At 41.9% G+C, this 19287-nt stretch overlaps 1 protein-coding gene across 1 annotated transcript in view; it reads right to left on the bottom strand.

Annotated features, from left to right (window-relative positions):
• Positions 1–19287, bottom strand: part of KCNMB4 (potassium calcium-activated channel subfamily M regulatory beta subunit 4) — a 198789-nt gene that overhangs the window by 97991 nt on the left and 81511 nt on the right. The window contains exon 2 of the mRNA XM_075344887.1: positions 12869–12996. Within this exon, the coding sequence (XP_075201002.1) occupies positions 12869–12996 (128 nt within the window). The remainder of the gene's footprint in view (positions 1–12868; positions 12997–19287) is intronic.

The following is a 19287-nucleotide window of genomic DNA, read 5'->3' as shown; positions in this document are numbered from 1 at the left end:
GTTGTTTTTTTCACTGCTGGAGTGATGCTTTTAATCTTAGGTCCCTGACTGTACTATTATACTCAATTTCTGCAGTCTTCACCTTTTATTGATGCCACTCTGTTCCTGCGGCACTATCTTGTGATCTCAATATTTAAAGGTCTGACTTACAGCCAGTCACGTCACTAGCTCTCAAGGCAAGTCTATGAAAGCCAGTATGAGGCTTATATAGACTTTAATTGAAGAGTGACCTCTGACTTGCTCCATGAAACACTGGAGTGATTCGGCAGGTCACAAACTGGCAAAGACCAACATGAGCAGCGGCAATAAAAGGTGAAGACAGCATCAAGTGAATATAAGGCTAGTTTCACACTTGCGTTGGATGGGATCCGTTGCTATCCGCAGCCTTGAGGAATTACGGTAACCGTTACAGGAAACCATTATATGCCTCATAGACTTCTATTAGCTACGGATAGCAACGGATGGTCTTGCATTGCATCTGCCCCGCAGCGCATCAGTTGTTTTGACGCTGACCATCAGTGAGCGTCGAGCGGATGGAACGCTGCATGTAGCATTTTTCTGCGCTTGGCGGAGTGTCAAAAAAACGCAACCTGCAGGATTCCGTCGGCGTCCGTTGTTTTTATAATGGACGCCTATGGTGGCGGATTCCGTTAGAATCCGTCATTTGACGAATTCCGTTAATGCAGCTGTCTTTACACAACTGCGCATGCTCAGATGTGTAAAGTCAAGGAAAAAAACCTACAACGGATTGCGTTATTTTGTACGATCTGTAGCATGCGTTGTGCCACTATATGCAACGCATCCGTTGTATGCGTCACACAACGCAATGCTACGGATCCCGTCCAACGCAAGTGTGAAACTAGCCTAAGAGTAGAGTCAGGAAACAGGTTAGAAGCATCATGCAAGGGCTAAAATAAAGAAAAATGCTGAGGTGGTGCTTTAAACAAAAAAAAAGTCGGTTTAGCCAATGGGACTTGGCAACTGGCAAACAACAAATATACTATATTGTCAGCCTGAAAATTGGCAGAAATCTATGCCATTCATGGAAGATTTAATTTTATGTTTAAGTCTCTGATACATATTAGATAGTTGTCAGCCAAATAATTATTCACCGGATCTTTCGCTACTCAGCCAAGCACACCAGTGTTCTCTATGGGAAAGCTTCTGACATAGTTCACTGGAGGTAGCTTATCTCACGGGAGAAAAAAAAAGGATCAACCACTGAATGTCTCTTGGTCCCACATAGTCTGTCATGGGAGAGTCAGAAGTCCCATACAATATAAGCTGTCAGCTGGTCCAATATAATGTTCCTTCACTGACATCCAAAATATGCACCAAACGCATACCTCACTACACAGGGCTTTTTGCAATAATTATAAAAACCCTGGTACTGATTCAACAAAGCTTTCATGAAAAAATGTCTGGTGTAAAAACCTTTGAAAAGTTGCAAAATTGGAGTTGCGTAAACATTGTGGGACTTTTGGCATTCTAACGCCAGCTCTGCCGAAATGGGTGGGGCTGTGGTGTGGCAGGGGCATGATACCACCGCTGAAGATGAGCCGTGGCGCTCCTTATGCCAGACATCTTACACCAGTCATTGACTGGAGTAAGATTAGAGGCAAGGAGCATGGAGGTGCACAACACTTGTCAGACAAATCTGTTCTGAATGTCATCCGAGTGGGTGTTGGTGTAGAGCTCCTTCTGGTGGCCAGGAATTGTAAGGAAGGAAGGAAGCTGAGTCTGAATCTGTGACTCAAACAGGTGTTGGAATTAATTAGGAATCCAGGAAGTCCTATTGCAGATCAGCCTAGTGTATTTAGGAGAGCAGTTTCTGCCTGGCGGCCACCAGTGTTAACTATTTCCTGCTGCTTCTGAAGATGGCTGGAAGTTTTCCCTTCAGTTTCACCCATTTATTCTGTGCTTGAATCTACTCCAGATACGTTTGCTAATTTCTGTGCTTAATTGCTGAAATTGCACTTAAGGGTGTTTCTGCTTATTCTATTTTGTTCTGTGTTTGGTTTCTTGTATGTGAGAATCTGTCTCTCTGCTTTTGTGAGCAGGGCAGTTTCTCCAGCAAGAAAGGGAGCTTGCTCCCTGTTCATGTTTGGAGTATTTTGCACTTTAGAATATTATTTGTTCTGTGATTTTGTTTCTTCCCATTATATGTGCAGTTCACTTTGAAGTGTCTGGCACAAGAGTACCTGATATAGCGCGGGAAGACCGTGTGGTCTTAGTATTTTTTGCAGGGTTTTTTGCTGGCTGCAATCAGTAATCTGTCCTGTCCTGTTGTATCTAATCGGGCCTCACCTTTGCCAATCTATATTTTCTATCTGTGTATTGTGTTTTCTTACATCACAGTCGTTGTATGTTGGGGGCTTGCTATTTCTTTGGGGACTGCTCCGAGGCAAGTTAGGATTCCTAATATCTATCTTTGAGGTGTAGCAAGTTTCTCCGGCAGTGATGAGGTGTCTAGGTGTGTTAGGAACATCCCACTGCTACTTCTAGTGTTGTCTAATAGATAGGGGATTGCAGTCAGCTAGTTTCCAACTACTCTTGTGGTTTTGTTTTTTCCTGATTAATGGGATTTTTTGTGATCGTCCGCGGTTACCAGGTCATAACACAAATCTGATTCATGAAGAGGTGAGGATCTTTTAATAAATCAGGAGCATCTGACTCCATCATGCCTCCTCATCAGACTGGCGTGGAAATCACTAGCCTTGATGAGTCAGGGCGCCTGTCAATGAATTCACCCTCTATGTGTTTATTATCTCAATGTCCTTACAGTAGGTCTTCAACATGCAATGTAGTATGACTACACGGGGGTCATTTGTATGGAGACACATGGACCTGCATAAGACACAGAGCCGTAAAACAGCAGGGGACTTGCACAGCCTATATACCATAACTATTTCCAAATTTGATTCATTTTTCGTGTTCGATGCATTAGAGCATTACAAAAAATGATTCTGAAGGTCTACGTGGCGTTTATACAATGTGTATATTTTAGATTGCTTAGAGAAAGAAAGATAAATGAACTGGTAAGAGGTAAGTAAAGTACAATTTTAATACAAGGTATTGTGACTTAGAAATACAAAGAAACCGCAAAAGGAAATCCAATTTCTAGCCATGCCTAACCTATGGGTTTGACTAATTTCATCTCCTGTTCCCTGTTCTTTGTGAGATCTGAAATGAAGGAAGCTGAAAAGGTCACACTTGTTACATTTAATAATTGAGGTGGCTTAGGAAGATAACAAATCACTTAATAGATTTCCATTTTTTAGTCTCTTGAGAAAGTGGAATAAGTGGCACAAAACCATAGTGGGGACCCAGCTGACAAAATAACAACATAGAAAAAAGCTAAAGCAAAATGTAGTGATGTAGGCTTAATGAGCAGCTTAAAGGGCTGTAAAGTCCAAAAATTCCACTTGTACCCAATATGTGGGGTACAACACTAAACTAAAGGACTTTTCCCAACATTATTAATAGAGCTTGCAAAAACAAGCAACTCTGCAATTTACTGCTTCCGTTCTTAAATGGATTTTGAAAGTTATTGTTTCCTGCACGTTGCTTTGGTTACCAAACATATGTGTAACATATCAGTGGTGAGCAGTCTTCTAGGTAAGGAGTGCAGTGCTTACAAGCTCTCTTAAATGGAGCTTGTAAGCACTGATGTTAAAGTGGCCAAATCTAGCTCCAATGCTGAAGAAGCAAAGTTGTTTCTGCTTGTAGCATTCAAAGATTGTAAGACTGGGTAAGCAGCAGAACAATGCTGCTGGTTAAAACTGTCAATCCATCAGGAGAACCCCACCCCCGGCAAGCAGAACCCCAGAAGGCAGAGGAGCAGTGTGCGCCTGGAGAGTGAACTTCAAACAACCCCTTTAAGTACAATAAGACTATGTTTTGGTTAAACAGTGACTTAAAATGACTTGAAAGAGTAGTATGATAAGTTGGACAGATATGATCTTCTCAATATATATGGACATGGCAGATCTAAGAAAAAAAGGGAGCAAAAGGTGAAAATTGCAAGCATCTGCTTAGTGTTTTCAGCTAAAGCCTTTCTATGGTTAAACAGCAGATCATAAGTATGAGATCTCCTTCTCCAGATGAGGTTTCATGAAGAGGGGAAGTAGTATTTAAATGGACAAGTATTCATCCATGCATTGCTACATATAGCACATGTACTTTTATATTCCATTTAATACAATTTGGGACATGCCAGTGGAGGAACATATGGAACTTTAGGCTATGTGCCTACGCTGCGGAAAATTTGCGGAATTTGCCGTAATTTTATCGCGGAAATTCCGCGGATTTTTCAAAAATCTGTATTACAGCGAGTCCCCAGCCATTTCTATGGCATTTTGGAACTGCTGTGCCCATGCTGTGTTTTTTTCCGCAGCGGAAATAATGCGAATTTCCCTGTGGAAAAATCTGCAGCATGTCAATTATTCCTGTGGATTTCTCTGCAAGGTCCCATACTTACCTGCCTTGATTGCAGACACCAGTGCAGAGGACGGCGGTGGAGCCAGGAGCAGGAAGGAGGAGATGGGCGGGGCCTGCACAAGCTCCGGTCATGTGACAGCCGGAGCTAGTTCAGGCCTGCCCACCTCCTGCACAGTGCAGACACGGCCGGAGAGTGAAGTGCTGCGTGATGGAGGTAAGTATGAACGCCCCGATCACTCCAGCACTTGTTCTGCATTGAGGATGCAGTGCTGAAGCCATGGTACTGTATCCTCAATGCAGAATGCCCGCAGCATATCCGCAGGACATTCCGCAATACATCCGCAGCATTGAAACAGACAAAGTGGGGCTCCGGTTTTCTGGGAGCTCCTGCGGAATGTCCTGCGGATATATCCGCAGGACACTTTCCCCGTGGGCACATAGCCTTAAAAGGTTTTTCCCTACTTTTAAAAGTTATTCTGAATGAGTCTAGGATGGGCTTATAAAACAAAAATCCTCTATTCATCTCCTGGACTATTACCATTCATGGTCTTAATGCATCAACATCCACAAGGGGTGTCAGGTGAACGCTGCCGCTAATCAGCGGCTGCAACCATCACATTTTGAGCGGAAGAAGTTGGCTCACATAAAATATGAAATCTGCAGGAAAATATACAAGGATTGGTTATTCCAGGATTAAAAAAATTGGGTAATCCCAGGTTCCCAGAGTGGGATCCCCCCACACGCACGCTTGATTCAGTCCTGTATGCATGTGTTGTGCATGCAGAGATTGAACTGAACAACATTTAATTGACAACTGTTTACAATTCCAACCTAATAGAGTATTTCCAACATAGATATTTCTAACATGTCCACAACATTTCCTATTTGTCTGAAATGGTCCATATCCTCCAGTGGCTCGATCATGTCAGAGAATGACCTGAGAGATGGCTACCAGCCATATTTATCAGTCATTTAGGTGAATATGTCACAGTTATCTGTGTTAGGAAAGCAGTAACATTTATAGCACGTCTATGTAGTTGTAGGAACCCGAAAGATTGAAGAGTAAAGATCAGATTCCGACATGAAAGCTCGAACTTGATTCATCTTCCAGAGCTGCAACATTGGCTCTGCCGATTCCACTTCAGCTATAAAGGAATCCGTTAGCTTTATCTTTCAACAAAACACTGTGTGCTTTAGGAAAACCATCAGCGGTGTAATTTCTGGCTCTGCAGTAAAGACAGAACGGTGATTTGGTCGTCGCAGCTTAACTCCTACTAATCAATCACTGCAGACTTCATGGGAACGCACCCAATGCAGTTTGTCTATTGTCCATTCAATTACCCTAGGTAGCTGAAAGCGAACAGCACCTAAATCACGCGGCCTGCGGATCTTTAATATACTATGTGCAGTGCATATCTTTAGACTAAACTTTATAAGAACAAAAAAGAATAGTTACTTAGTAAATTTACAGCCTCCAAGGCTCTGAATACAATGTTTCCTACCCAAACACTGGCAAGATTGTAAAACACGCAGTAAGTAAACGTCAGCAACTGTCTTCTATGAGAATGTGCTTCTCCCTTCCATTCCATAGGTTTGTTAAAGGGTCCGTGTCATTTTGCTACATTTAGGTCAACATAGAAACAAAGTCCTGCATCGCCCACTCCCAGCTTGCGGTAGACATCTCATATGCATCTATAGTATGTCAGAATGTGAGCAAAATAAGTGACCCCTTAAAGTGGCCCAATTACGCATATAAAGTGGACATTAGTAACAAATCTGTAACTTATGACCTCCAACGATGAGCCACAACATTTTCCATTGATTTGAATAGTCACCAGGTATTCGACAGGACATATGAGTCTCAGAAAGCCCCAGTTGACATCTAACTTTACTTATTTAATAAAGATTGTAACATTAAAAGAAAGCAAACCTTTCCCAATTTGTCTAAATATATTAAATAGAAAAACCTCATTTACACAATAGGACATTCTCTGATGATGGCTCCCTTTAAAAATCATATAGTCTTTACGATCAAATTTTTTTAAACTGCGTTTCTTTACTTTGATGTGGAAATCTACAATTCTGAAGACCACAAGTACAATGTGCTTTTTAAGTGCCATTTTTTCGTATAGAAGTTACAATTTTAGCATCAATTTAAATACAACTTTAATTACAATTTTAATAATGCAACAGCATTTTCCTTAAGGTAATGGCGCAGCTCAGAATAAGTGAGGATATCATTATGAAGGCTAGCAGAGAAAAAACAAACAAATTAAGGCTCCCTTCACATGCACACCCATTACAATCTATGGTGCTACTGACATGTTCATGTTGTCTCATGGTCCGTGTGAACAACACTGAGACGCGACCATTTTTACTGTCAGCATGGATCAGACAGACCCATAAAAAGTCAATGGGTCCGTGTAAATACGTACAATACACTGATCAAATCCATGTGACATCCATGTGACTCATACCAGAATTAAATGCATTCAAGAAATTAATGATTTTTATGTGTTAAAGATGAGCAAAGGTAATAGCTTGATGATGTAGAAAGATAGATAACTTGTAGAGCTCTCTATTAAGCCAAATAAAAAAAAAATGATATGGGGTCTCCCCCATTTTTGGAAACCAGAAAAGGTAAAGCAGACAACTGAGGGTTGATATTATCAGGCAGGTAAGGTCCATGAATATTGGGCCCTTCCCAGCCTAAAACTACCAGCCCACAGCCACCCCAAAAGTGAAGCATCACAAGATGCTCCAATTCTGGCGCTTTGTCTCAACTCTTCCTGATTGCCCTGGTACTTTGGTAATTGGAATAATGGTTTTTGGGATTGATGTTAGCTGTATAGTGTGCAAAAACACAGCTGACATCAAGCCCTGGTGTTAGTGATGGAGAGGTGTCTATCAGACACCTACATTATTAACCACAAAATAAAAAAAAGACACAAAGAAATACTTTATTGAAATAAATATTCTCCGACACTTTTCCTCATTCACCACTTTAATTAATAAAAAAAAAAATCCTATGCAGGTCTGACATAGTCCAGCGAATCTGACGAACAAAGCCTGTGGATCATCACTGTGACATTCCATAGGCTTTGCTAACAGCTACTTCTGGTTCACGCTATGCTGAGCGAGGTACGGCAATGCTGAAGAGTGGGGACATCCGTACCATTACCACTCTTCAAATGGGAACACTGTGGAGCAAAAAGCGCAATAGGGTCTTACCCGGTGGGAGAGTTGTGAATATAAATAGAAGATCACTCGCCTGTTCAGGTTGTGAAAAAGGCACAACCCCTGGAAGTGCTTATACAGTTGGTGGTCAGCTGCAGCTCCAAGAAGCACGTATATACAGTATATCCAATGGAGAAGAAATCGGGTTTCAAGCCGTGCTATACCACAGGATCCAATTTTAATAAAATTCCTTTATTTTCAAATGACAGTCTACGCGTTTCAGAGATATATCCATCTAGTTCCTCAAGACATTCAAAGGAATCATCTCCTTTGAATGCCTTGAGGCAGGAAATGGATATATCTCTTAAATACGTAGACTGCCATTTGAAAATAAAGGAATTTTATTAAAATTGGATCCTGTGGTATAGCGCGGCTTGTTACCGCTCTTCAGACATTCTGGGTGATGCTGTGAATGACTCGACGACTCTGAAGAGCGGTAACATTACTGATATCAACGATATTCAACATCGATGGTATCAGTATCAGCATGGCGTGAACCGGAAGAGGGAAGAGACTGTTAGCAAAGCATATGGAGTGTCAGAATGATGCTCTATATAAGTTTTGTTAGTTGGAATCACTGTACTCCCCGTGTGAGATTTTTTTTTTTTTTTTAATAAAATGGTGAACGAGGGAAAGTGTTGAGGAATATCTGTTTCAACAAAGTATTTTTTTATGAGTCTTTTTTATTATTACTGGGTAATGGGGATGTCTGATAGGCACATCTCCATTACCAACACAAGGGCTTGATGCCAGCTGTGTTTCTGGACACTACACACCTGATATCAACCCTAAAAACCATTACCGAGACTGCCAAAGCACCATGGCAATCGGGAAGAGCCAAGTCGAAGCGCCAGAAATGGAGCACCTGCTCATGCTCCACTTGGCTGCAGGCTAGTATTTTAGACTTTGAAGGGACTAATAACCATGGACATTCCCAGTTTGATAGTATCAGCTCACAGCTGTCTGCTTTATCTTTGCTGGTTTCCAAAAATATCAGGGACCCCAAGTAATTTTTTTTAATGTAATTTTTAATTTGGCTAAATAGAAATCTCTACAAGCTATCTATTTATTATCTAACTGCCACGTACACACTTATCTACACAAGACGTGGGGTGTGCCTGCAAGAGTTAATTCATTTCCTCACTTAACCCAGCACTCTTCTTCTTTTACAGGCTATAAAGTAAGTATAAATCACCCCCCGACATAATCCACACACAACACACCATCACCACTCATTAAAAACACATGGGATTATGAGTCCCCAAAATATACTACTGTCTGACAATCAAAAGGGTCCCAGACACTCTGTAAGGCTATGGATTCTTTAAAGCCTACAAAGATCACACATATTAAAGGGAACTTGTCACCAGATTTGGTGACTATAAGCTGCGGCCACCACCAGGGGGCTCTTATATACAGCATTCTAACATGCATTATATAACATTCTGCAGATGGGTGTCTTCGTTCTCCGGGTTCGGCGCCTCCTCTATCGGCCATCTTTTTCCTCCTTCTTCTGAAACCTGGGTGCATGACGCGTCCTACATGATGCACACTCGCCGGCACTGAGGTCCTACGCAGGCGCACTTTGATCAGCCCTAAGCAGGGCAGATCAAAGTATTGTGGTGCGCCTGTGCGAGACCTCAATGCTGGCTCGTGTGCATGACGTCGGACACCTCATGCACCCAGGCTTCAGAAGAAGGAGAACAAAGATTGCCGAATGAGGAGGCGCCAGTACTGGAGAATGTAGACACCCATCAGACAAGTATGCACCGCACCGCCCCTCAGGTGAGTATTATCAAGTGATTTTTACGTTCTATACAGTGGCCTGGGCTCTTATATACAACATGTTAGAATGCTGTATATAAGAGCCCACTGGTGGTGGCCGCAGCTTATAGGCCCCAAATCTGGTCACAGCTTCACTTTAAAGTTTTAATACATCCTGTTGTGAATAGAAAATATCAAGCCTGGCCACAATGGACCATCTGTTTAGGCTTTTAAGCCCAGAGTCCTCCGAGGAACTGAGGTGCCAAAAAGCTTATGATCCTGTTTTAATCAAAAGAAGCTTTGCCCTGGGAAGTATAATTGCCCGCCTGTGTGTAAATTAATCTAATTTGCTGTCTTTTTCGCAAGAGTTCCTCCCCTGTAATTACCTGTCCACACTAGGAGGTCCTACTTCAATGAAGCTTGAGTCAGCTCTCCCTCTCTCATCCCAAATTATAATTAACCCAATTAACCCCTTCATCACTAGGCGATTTTCCATTTTTTTCCTCTCCGACTTCCAAGAGCCATAACTTTTTTATTTTTATGTCAGCATAGCCGTATAATTGCTTGATTTTTGTGGGACAAGTTGTACTTTTGAAAGAAACCCTTAAATTTTACAATATAGTGTTTCTTGATTAACATTTTTTTTACCATATAGTGTAAAGGAAAATGGGAAAAAATTCCAAGTGCAGTGAAATTGCAAAAATAAAAGTGAAATTCCACTATTATTATTTTGGGAGTTTTTTATTTACCATATTCAATATATGGTAAAACTGATCTGGCAGTATGATTCCCCAGGTCAGTGCGCGTTCCTAGATATCAAACATGTACACATGTGGTCAAAATTGTTGGTACCCCTTGTTTAATGAAAGAAAAACCCGCAATGGTCACAGAAATAACTTGAATCTGACAAAAGTAATAATGAATAAAAAATCTATGACAATGAACAAATGAAAGGCAGATGTTGCTTTTCAACCATGCTTCCACAGAATTTCTTTTTAAAAAAAATTGAAAGTCATGAAATAGGTCTGGACAGAAATGATGGCACTCTCCTCCTTAACTTAACATTTTGTTGCACAAACTTTTGAGGCAATCACTAAAAACAAACGATTCCTGTAACTGTCAATGAGTCTTCTGCACCTCTCGACAGGTATTTTGGCCAGTTTCTCATGTTTGAAGGTTGCCTTTCCCAGATGGCATGTTTCAGCTCTTTCCAAAGATGCTCAATAGGATTTAGGTCAGGGCTCATAGAAGGCCACTTTAGAATAGTCCAATGTATTCCATTCTTGAGTGTTGTTAGTTGTGAGTTTTGGGTCATTATCCTGTTGCAAGACCCATGACCTGCGACTAAGACCATGCTTTCTGACACTGGGCAGCACATTTCGCTCTAGAATCCCTTGATAGTCTTGAGATTTCATTGTACCCTGCACAGATTGAAGACACCCTGTGCCAGATGCAGCAAAGCAGCCCCAGAACATAACAGAGCCTACTCCATGTTTCACCGTAGGGACAGTTTTCTTTTCTTGATATGCTTCATTTTTCCCTCTGTGAACATAGAGCTGATGAGAATTGCCAAAAAGTTCCATTTTTGTCTCATCTATCCATGGGACATTCTCCCAAAAGCTTGTCAATATGTAGTTTGGCAATTTCCAGTCTGGCTTTTTTATGATTTTTTTTTTTCAACAATAGTGTCCTCCTTGGTCATCTCCCATGAAGTCCACTTAGGCTCAAACAACGAAAAATGGTGTGATCTAACACTGATGTTCCTTGCGCTTGAAGTTGACCTTTAATCTCTTTAGAAGTTTTTCTTGGCTCTTTTGTTACCATTTGTATTATTCGTTTCTTTGATTTGTCATCAATTTTCCTCCTGCGCGCATGTCTAAGGAGGTTGGCTACAGTCCCATGGATCTTAAATTTCTGAATAATATGTGCAACTCTAGTCACAGAAACATCAAACTACTTGAAGATGGTCTTACAATCTTTAGCTTTAACATGCTTGTCTATAATTTTCTTTCAAATCTCCTGAGACAACTCTTTCTTTCGCTTCCTCTGGTCCATGTTGAGTGTGGTACACACTATGTCACCAAAGAGCACAGTGAGTGTCTGTAGCCCTACATGCAGGTCCACTGACTGATTACAAGATTGTAGACACCTGTGATGCTAATTAGTGGACACACCTTGATTTAACATGTCCCTTCTGTCACATTATTTTCAGGGGTACCATCATTACTGTCTAGCCCTATTTCATGAGTTTTATTTTATTGTTTTTAAATTCTGTGGCAGCATGGTTGAAAAGCAACATCTTACTGTCATTTGTTCATTGTCATAGATTTTTTTTATTTATTATTATTTTTGTCAGATTAGTTATTTCTGTGACCATTGTGGGTTTTTCTTTCATTAAACGAGGGGTACCAACAATTGTGATCACGTGTGTATATATATTTTTAATCAATTGATGGAAAAAAAATCTGAAATTTGTAAAAAAAAATAAAAAATAATAAAATAAAAAAATAAATGGCACTTTTCTCACCATTTTCCGAGAGCTGTAACGTTCTCTTTTTCATGATCTGGGGCTGTGTAATGGCTTATTTTTTGTGCCCTAATATGGTGTTTTTACAAATTCCATTTTGTGGTAAATACAATATTTTAATTGCTTCTTAATATATTTTGTTGCAAAGATGCGGCAGACAAAAAAACGTAATTCTAGCATTTTCATTTTGTTTTTCGCTGAGCTGTTCACCAATCAGATTAATTTATTTTATATTTTGTTAGATTAGACATTTTTGAATGTGGTGATACTAAATATGTGTATTTTTTTTTTTTTCATTTCAGTGGGGTAAAAGGAAGGCGATTTAAACTTTTTTTTTTTTCTTCATATTTTTAAGAACTTTTTTTCCCACTTTTTATTGTTTTCACTAGTCCTCTTAGGGGACTTGAAGCAACAATCGTCCAATTCCTTGTGCTGTACAGGTGCACTGCTCTGTATAGCAGAAATCAACTCCTATGAATGCCAGCTTGCAGCCAGCATTCACAGGAAGTTTGTTAGGACAGGCACAGAGGTCATCAGCTGCCAAACATGAAATTTTTCATGCCGGTGTGTGAAGGGAGCCTAAGAACGTACGTAGTGCTGGATGTGCCTGGCCATTTACAGGCATGCAAAACTATATATACTGAAAAAATGTAGGACTTACAGAGTGGAATAACATCCTATATCCACGAGTTTTCAGGGTGGACTTAAGATGAAGAGAGATACATACCAATTGTGTGAGTTTATTACATATTTTCCAAAACTTTACAATGGATCTGTCACCAACAGATCTTAGACCTGATGAAGCTGGTATACTTGGAATCATTGTCAAAATGGCTGTATAATCATTTTTTAACGTTTTCTTGCTTGATATTAAAATGAGCTCTGACATGACATGCTTACCTTCTGTTCTGGTTAAAATAGCAGATAAATGGCTGAAATCCAATTTCTTTGTTCCAATACTTCTCCTTTTGTGAAACATTTTCAGAATTTTTCTGGTTCTCTCGCTCACAGGGAGGAATATACGAGCACTGTTGGGAAAAATGTAAAATACAAATAAATCATTCACTGAAACAAAAGCAATATTTCGGTATGCTGTCTTTAAAGTGATTACTGTATTTTTTGGTTTATAAGACGCGCAAGATTATAAGACGCACCCCAACTTTAGAGAAAAAAAAGGGGGGTTGGAGTCTCTGGTCCTGTCCCCGGTTCTCCCTTTGCTACTGAGTCCCGAACTTCAAGGTCAGTGAGGTCCTTGATGGTCCCCTCAATGTGCAGATTTTATCAGGTCTGCCTGGACCTTTTGCCTGACCTAGGATTCTGTACCCCGTTGGTGCGTAGTTCCGGGAGTACTCCACAATACTCCACCGCCTGGGCCCTCAGGTCACCGTCACACTCCTGTCAGTCCGTCTGCTCACTTTCACTGCCACTCCTCGACTCCTCACTCTCCACTGTCTGACTCTCCACTGTTTGACTGTCCACTGTCTGCCCCTCCCACCTGGTTGTCTAGTGGACTGGAGTGGCTCCACTTCTAGGTGGCCATCCATTGGTCTGGCCATAGCCTTGTACCATTTTATGGGGGATGTTGGGGAAAACAGGGATTATCTGGAGTGTTTGTGTGTTACCGGCCTTTCTGGTCTTCTGGGTCCCTAGGGGGTAGGCCCTGCATCCTGGTGGGGATGCAGTACCTTGTAGCTCCCTGATGGCCATTTTCTAATGCATTTTTCCTTTATCTGTAGTTTTACAGTAATGGTGTATTTATTTATTTTTATTTTATTTTTTTTTCATTTTTAGACCTGTGGTGGTTTTTTTAAGAAATGCAGCATTATTTATTTTTTAAAGCAATTTTTACTGCAGTTTTTCCCTATTTAGATCAAAATGGGTTAGCACCAAAGCACACTCTGAAAAATCATTAAAAACACATAATTTTCTTTGTGATTTTCTGGCTGTAGGCTATGGGGTTTTTTTTAATTAAAATTTGGCATAAAAAAAGCTACATATGAACATATCCAAAGTCTACTACCTGGGTGAAATAGGTAGACTAGAAAAGATTCCTGAAGTAATCCTACTCCTAAAGCTAAACTAACTTGTCTACTATTATGAAGTTTGATATTAAAAACATGTCACCATTAATATTGAACACAACACCAATTTGTGAAGTAAATATATTTCTAAAGGTGCTTTTGACATGAATTCTCACTGGATGACAGTAACAACCCATCCAATCCACACGGGTAAATAAATCAAATCATAGATGTCCATACATTTAGTGACGTATAATAATGAGAAATGACACAGGGAAAAAGTATTCAACACGCTTACGGAAATATAATTAATACTTTCTACAAAAGCCTTTGTTGGCGATGAAGCTTCAAGGCATCTCCTGTATGAAATAACTAGTCGCATGCATTGCTCAGGTGTGATTTTGACCCATTCTTTCATACACTCTCAATCCTGAAGGTTCCGTGGTCTCCTATGAACTCTGAGCTTTAGTTCCTTCCATAAATTCTCTATTGTATTCATGTAAGGTGATTGGTTGGGCCATTCTAGCAGCTTAATTTCTTTGTCTGAAACCCCTATCTACTACTTATCTACTACTACAGCAGCTACAGGCCAGGAGAAAGGACAAATATGACACCTTCCGCAAACTTATGCTTACATATTTTTTCATGGCAGCATGTTCAGGACTTGAGCTTTCGCTAATTTGGCATTAGAGATAAGATTGATAGCAGAGTCATAAGGATGATGAGGAGGTAATATCTCTGCCTTTTATTTGGAGAACACATTTCCAAAGTCTTTCAGGTACCACAGCAGACCCTCCAGACTAGCGGAGAAAACTGATCCAGAACTAAGACATCTCTTTTATCACTTGGGGCGCCATTTAGCAATATAGCAATATCCTTTTGACGCTAACCAATGACAGTATTGTGAATACGCTAACATGGAATTGCCAATCCCAACCCCGCAGGTAAATAATCCAATACATAGCAGGAGATGGACTTAGAGTAAATAATTCCAGCTGGAGTGTCCTGTCAATGGCAATAATTTGAAAAGGTCCTTCCAAAATAATTGCCCCTAATCCTAGTCTCAGAGCCAGTCCTAAATTAATAAAGTTAGGGTCTGTGTGCACTGGAAAATTTGCTTTTCTTAAGAAAAATCCGCACCCTCTGGCAGAATTCCGCACCCGCGGCAAAAACCAGGGTAAAAACGCAGCCGGAATTTGCAGTTTTACCGCGGTTTGTTGCGATTTTGGTGCGTTATGAAACCCTGTCTGGTGGAGAAATTGGTAATGTACGGGTAATAGACCCTGGTCTCATTGTATTACCTCCCAGAAGTGAAATGATGATCTGGTGTCAGGCGGCCATAGGCTTAAAAGGACAGGACTACCAGGCAATAGTGGAGCCCATCTTTTCAGAAAATTGGTCCACTGTCCTGACAGCCAGGGGAGTGGTTGATGTTCGCTGGGGAAGAGTACCCGTGCGAGTGTTAAGTTGTGGGGAGGAGGAAACTAAATTGCCCAGGTACACCACCATTGCCAAATTGTTCACAGTAACCGTTGACTCCATCCAAGCAGTGGAATCCCTGACCCCATCAGAACATGTAGAGCTTGACAACCCCCAAAAACAGTTAAAGGATTGGTGTCAGGAATTGCATGTAGGTACCGATTACACCCCTTCACACCAGAAACACGGGGTTCACAGGGTAGTACAGGAATACGAGCAAGGCTTCAGTAAACACCCACTAGACTTTGGGAGAAACAAAGGGGTACACCATCATATACCCACAGGAAATCACCCTCCCATTAAAGAAAGGTACAATCCTATACCACCTAAGCATTACCAGTGTGCCAAGGAGATGTTGAAGAACATGAATGAGACTGGGGTTATCAGAGACAGTTGTAGCCCCTGGGCAGCTCCATTGGTTCTAGTAAAGAAGGATGGCACCATGAGGATGTGAGCAGACTATAGGCAGATCAACCAGATAACACACAAAGATGCCTATCCACTACCCCGTATAGAAGAATCCCTGGTTGCATTGAAGGCTGCTAACTACTTTTCTACCCTAGATCTCACTAGTGGCTATTGGCAAGTCTCTGTCGCAGAAGAGGATCGAGAGAAAACTGCCACCCCGATAGGACTGTGCAAATTTAACAGCATGCCATTTGGACTCTGCAACGCACCTGGAACGTTTCAAAGGTTGATGGAATGTTGTCTGTTACACCGCAACTTCGAGACAGTACAGCTCTACATGGATGATGTGATCCTATACTCAAAAAGCTATGAGAAACATCTAGAACATCTAGCAGAAGTATTTGAGGCGCTGTCCAAGTATGGAATGAAGTTGAAACTGTCGAAGTGTCAACTGTTGAAACCCAGGGTCCAATACCTCGGACACGTTGTCAGCGCAGAAGGAGTGGTGCTACACCCAAAAAAGGTTACTGCCATCAAGAACTAGCCAAGACCAACCACCGTCAAAGAAGTCTGTCAGTTCCTGGGCCTGGTAGGATACTACAGGAGATTCATTAAGGGCTACACGAAGATGGCAGCGGCTTTACAAGAACTCCTGGTAAGCCATACCAAAAAGGGTAAAACTTCTGATCCTCCATTCGAATGGGGTGAGGTAGAAGAAAACTCCTTCAGATAGTTGAAGTTGGCCCTGACTGGCGACGAGATTCTGGCGTATTCCAACTACAATCTACCCTTTGTGCTGTACACAGATGCCAGTAATGTGAGATTGGGAGCTGTGTTATCCCAGGTACAGAATGGTAAAGAGAGTGTGATTGCCTACGCAAGCAGGAAGCTTCATCCTACAGAGAGGAACCCTGAAAATTACAGTTCCTTCAAGCGGAAGTTCCTGGCATTGTTCCGGGCGATCACAGAGTGGTTCAAACACTATCTGGCAGCCGCGAAGTTTACTGTTTTCACAGATAACAACGCTCTAACCCACCTGAATACAGCAAAATTGGGTGCACTGGAACAACGTTGGGTGGCTCGACTAGCAAACTATGATTTCACCATCAAGTATAGGGCTGGTCGCAAGAATGCCAATTCAAATGCATTATCCAGAACGCCTCACCTGCCAAAGGAGGGAGAAGATGTGGACGGACTGGAAGAGATTGATTTGCCAGCTTTCCACCGCCCTAGTGCCTCCCAGTACCAGCAATCCTGTAATAAGCATCAAGAGGCTGAATTAAACCGGTTACCTCATCATGGTTGGAAGGAGACCCAGGATGGTGACCCTGCAGTGAAGTTGGTCAAGGAACTGATCACCCAACCAGATTAATACCTGGGACCTGATGCTCCACCTGAAGCTCAACAGTTGTGGAAAGAAAGAAGCAGGTTATGCATCCACCGGGGTAAACTATGCAGAAGTGTAACCAACCCTAAAACTCATGAGAGAGTGTGTCAAGTGGTAATATTCAAAAGCCACATCCAGATGGTGTTAGAAGCCTATCATGATCGAGCAGGACACTTTGGCTGTAAGAAGTTGGAAGCATTGCTGCGAAACAGATTCTATTGGATTGGAATGAGGAACGCCATAGAAAACTAGTGCAGAAACTGTGGCCCCTGTGCCTTGAGAAGGAAGGATCGCGACAGTCAAAGAGCACCACTGCAGCCTATTGTTACCAAACAGCCCTTGGAGCTTGTAGCCCTGGACCATGTAAAATTAACACCCAGTAGAACAGGCTACACCTATGCCCTCACAATGGTGGATCATTACTCCAGGTTCATAGTGGTCGTTCCAGTCAAGGACTTAACAGCGAAAACTGCAGCAAAAGCCTTTCAAGCACATTTCTGAAGACCACATGGATACCCTGAACAGGTGTTAAGGGATCAAGGACCTGCATTTGATGCTGAGATATTTCAGGAGTTCTGTAACTTGTATGGGTGCAAGAAGATTCGTACCACCCCTTACCATGCACAAACCAATGGCATGTGTAAAAGAATGAATCAAATTGTCATTGAATTGCTGAAGACTCTCCCACTAGAGGAAAGAAACCTGTGGCCAGAGAAGCTACCTGATCTAGTGGATATATACAATCACATCCCAGTAAGTTCAACAAACTGTACACCAGCCTATCTCATGAGAGCGAGACCTGGAAAATTACCAGTTGATCTTGAAATGGAAGTTATCATGCCAGGACTGGATTCATCAGAGAGTGACTGGAATACTAATTGTTAAGCGCAGTACAAGAAAATACAGGAATGCATCGAAAAGAGCTTGAACCAGAGTCAAGAAAAACAAGAAAAGAACTATAACAAGAAATAAAAAGCTGATCCTTTACCACCCAGAGAAATAGTTCTGAAAAGGAAGAGAAGAGTTCACAAACTCGACGATCAGTGGGAATCAGAACCCTACATAGTGCTACCTTCTTACACAAACAACAAGAAAGCTTGTGTAATTACTAAAGATCAAGGAAAAACTACATCTACAGTATCAAGGGATCACTTGAAGAAATGCCCAGAACAATTAAGACCTCCAGAAGAAATTCCCAGTACACCTGAAGTACAAAAACCAACATACAATACAGACAATACTTGGAGACTTTCCTGAAAACTGGCCTCAGTACAACGGAGCCATAATTGTACCAGTGATCACATTCCTACAACTAATGGAAGAAGTAATCCCAGCTCCAGAAGAACTACCTGCTGTAGTAACACCAGAGAAGCCTACAAACAGTATCTCTGTCAATCAAACCGGGAGATTGAAAAGTGACAGATAACCACTTAGTTCACTTAGGGGCACTTTGCACACTACGACATCGCAAGCCGATGCTGCGATGCCGAGCGCGATAGTCCCCGCCCCCGTCGCAACTGCGATATCCTTGTGATAACTGCCGTAGCGAACATTATCGCTACGGCAGCTTCACATGGACTCACCTGTCCTGCGACCGTCGCTCTGGCCGGCGACCCGCCTCCTTATTAAGGGGGCGGGTCGTATGGCGTCACTGCGACATCACACGGCAGGCGGCCAATAGGAGCGGAGGGGCGGAGATGAGCGGGATGTAAACATCCCGCCCACCTCCTTCCTTCCGCATATCCTACGGAAGCCGCAGTGACGCCGGTAGGAGATGTTCCTCGCTCCTGCGGCTTCACACACAGCGATGTGTGCTGCCACAGGAACGAGGAACAACATCGGACCGTCGCGTCAGCGTAATCATGGATTACGCCGACGCTGCACCGATGATACGATTACGACGCTTTTGCGCTCGTTAATCGTATCATCAAGTCTTTACACACTACGATGTCGCATGCGATGCCGGAAGTACGTCATTTTCAATTTAACCCCACCGACATCGCACCTGCGATGTCGTAGTGTGC

The sequence above is a fragment of the Anomaloglossus baeobatrachus genome, chromosome 4, assembly GCF_048569485.1.
Source record: "Anomaloglossus baeobatrachus isolate aAnoBae1 chromosome 4, aAnoBae1.hap1, whole genome shotgun sequence".
Classification (NCBI taxonomy): Eukaryota; Metazoa; Chordata; class Amphibia; order Anura; family Aromobatidae; genus Anomaloglossus; species Anomaloglossus baeobatrachus.
This window is presented reverse-complemented; position numbering and strand designations above follow the sequence as displayed.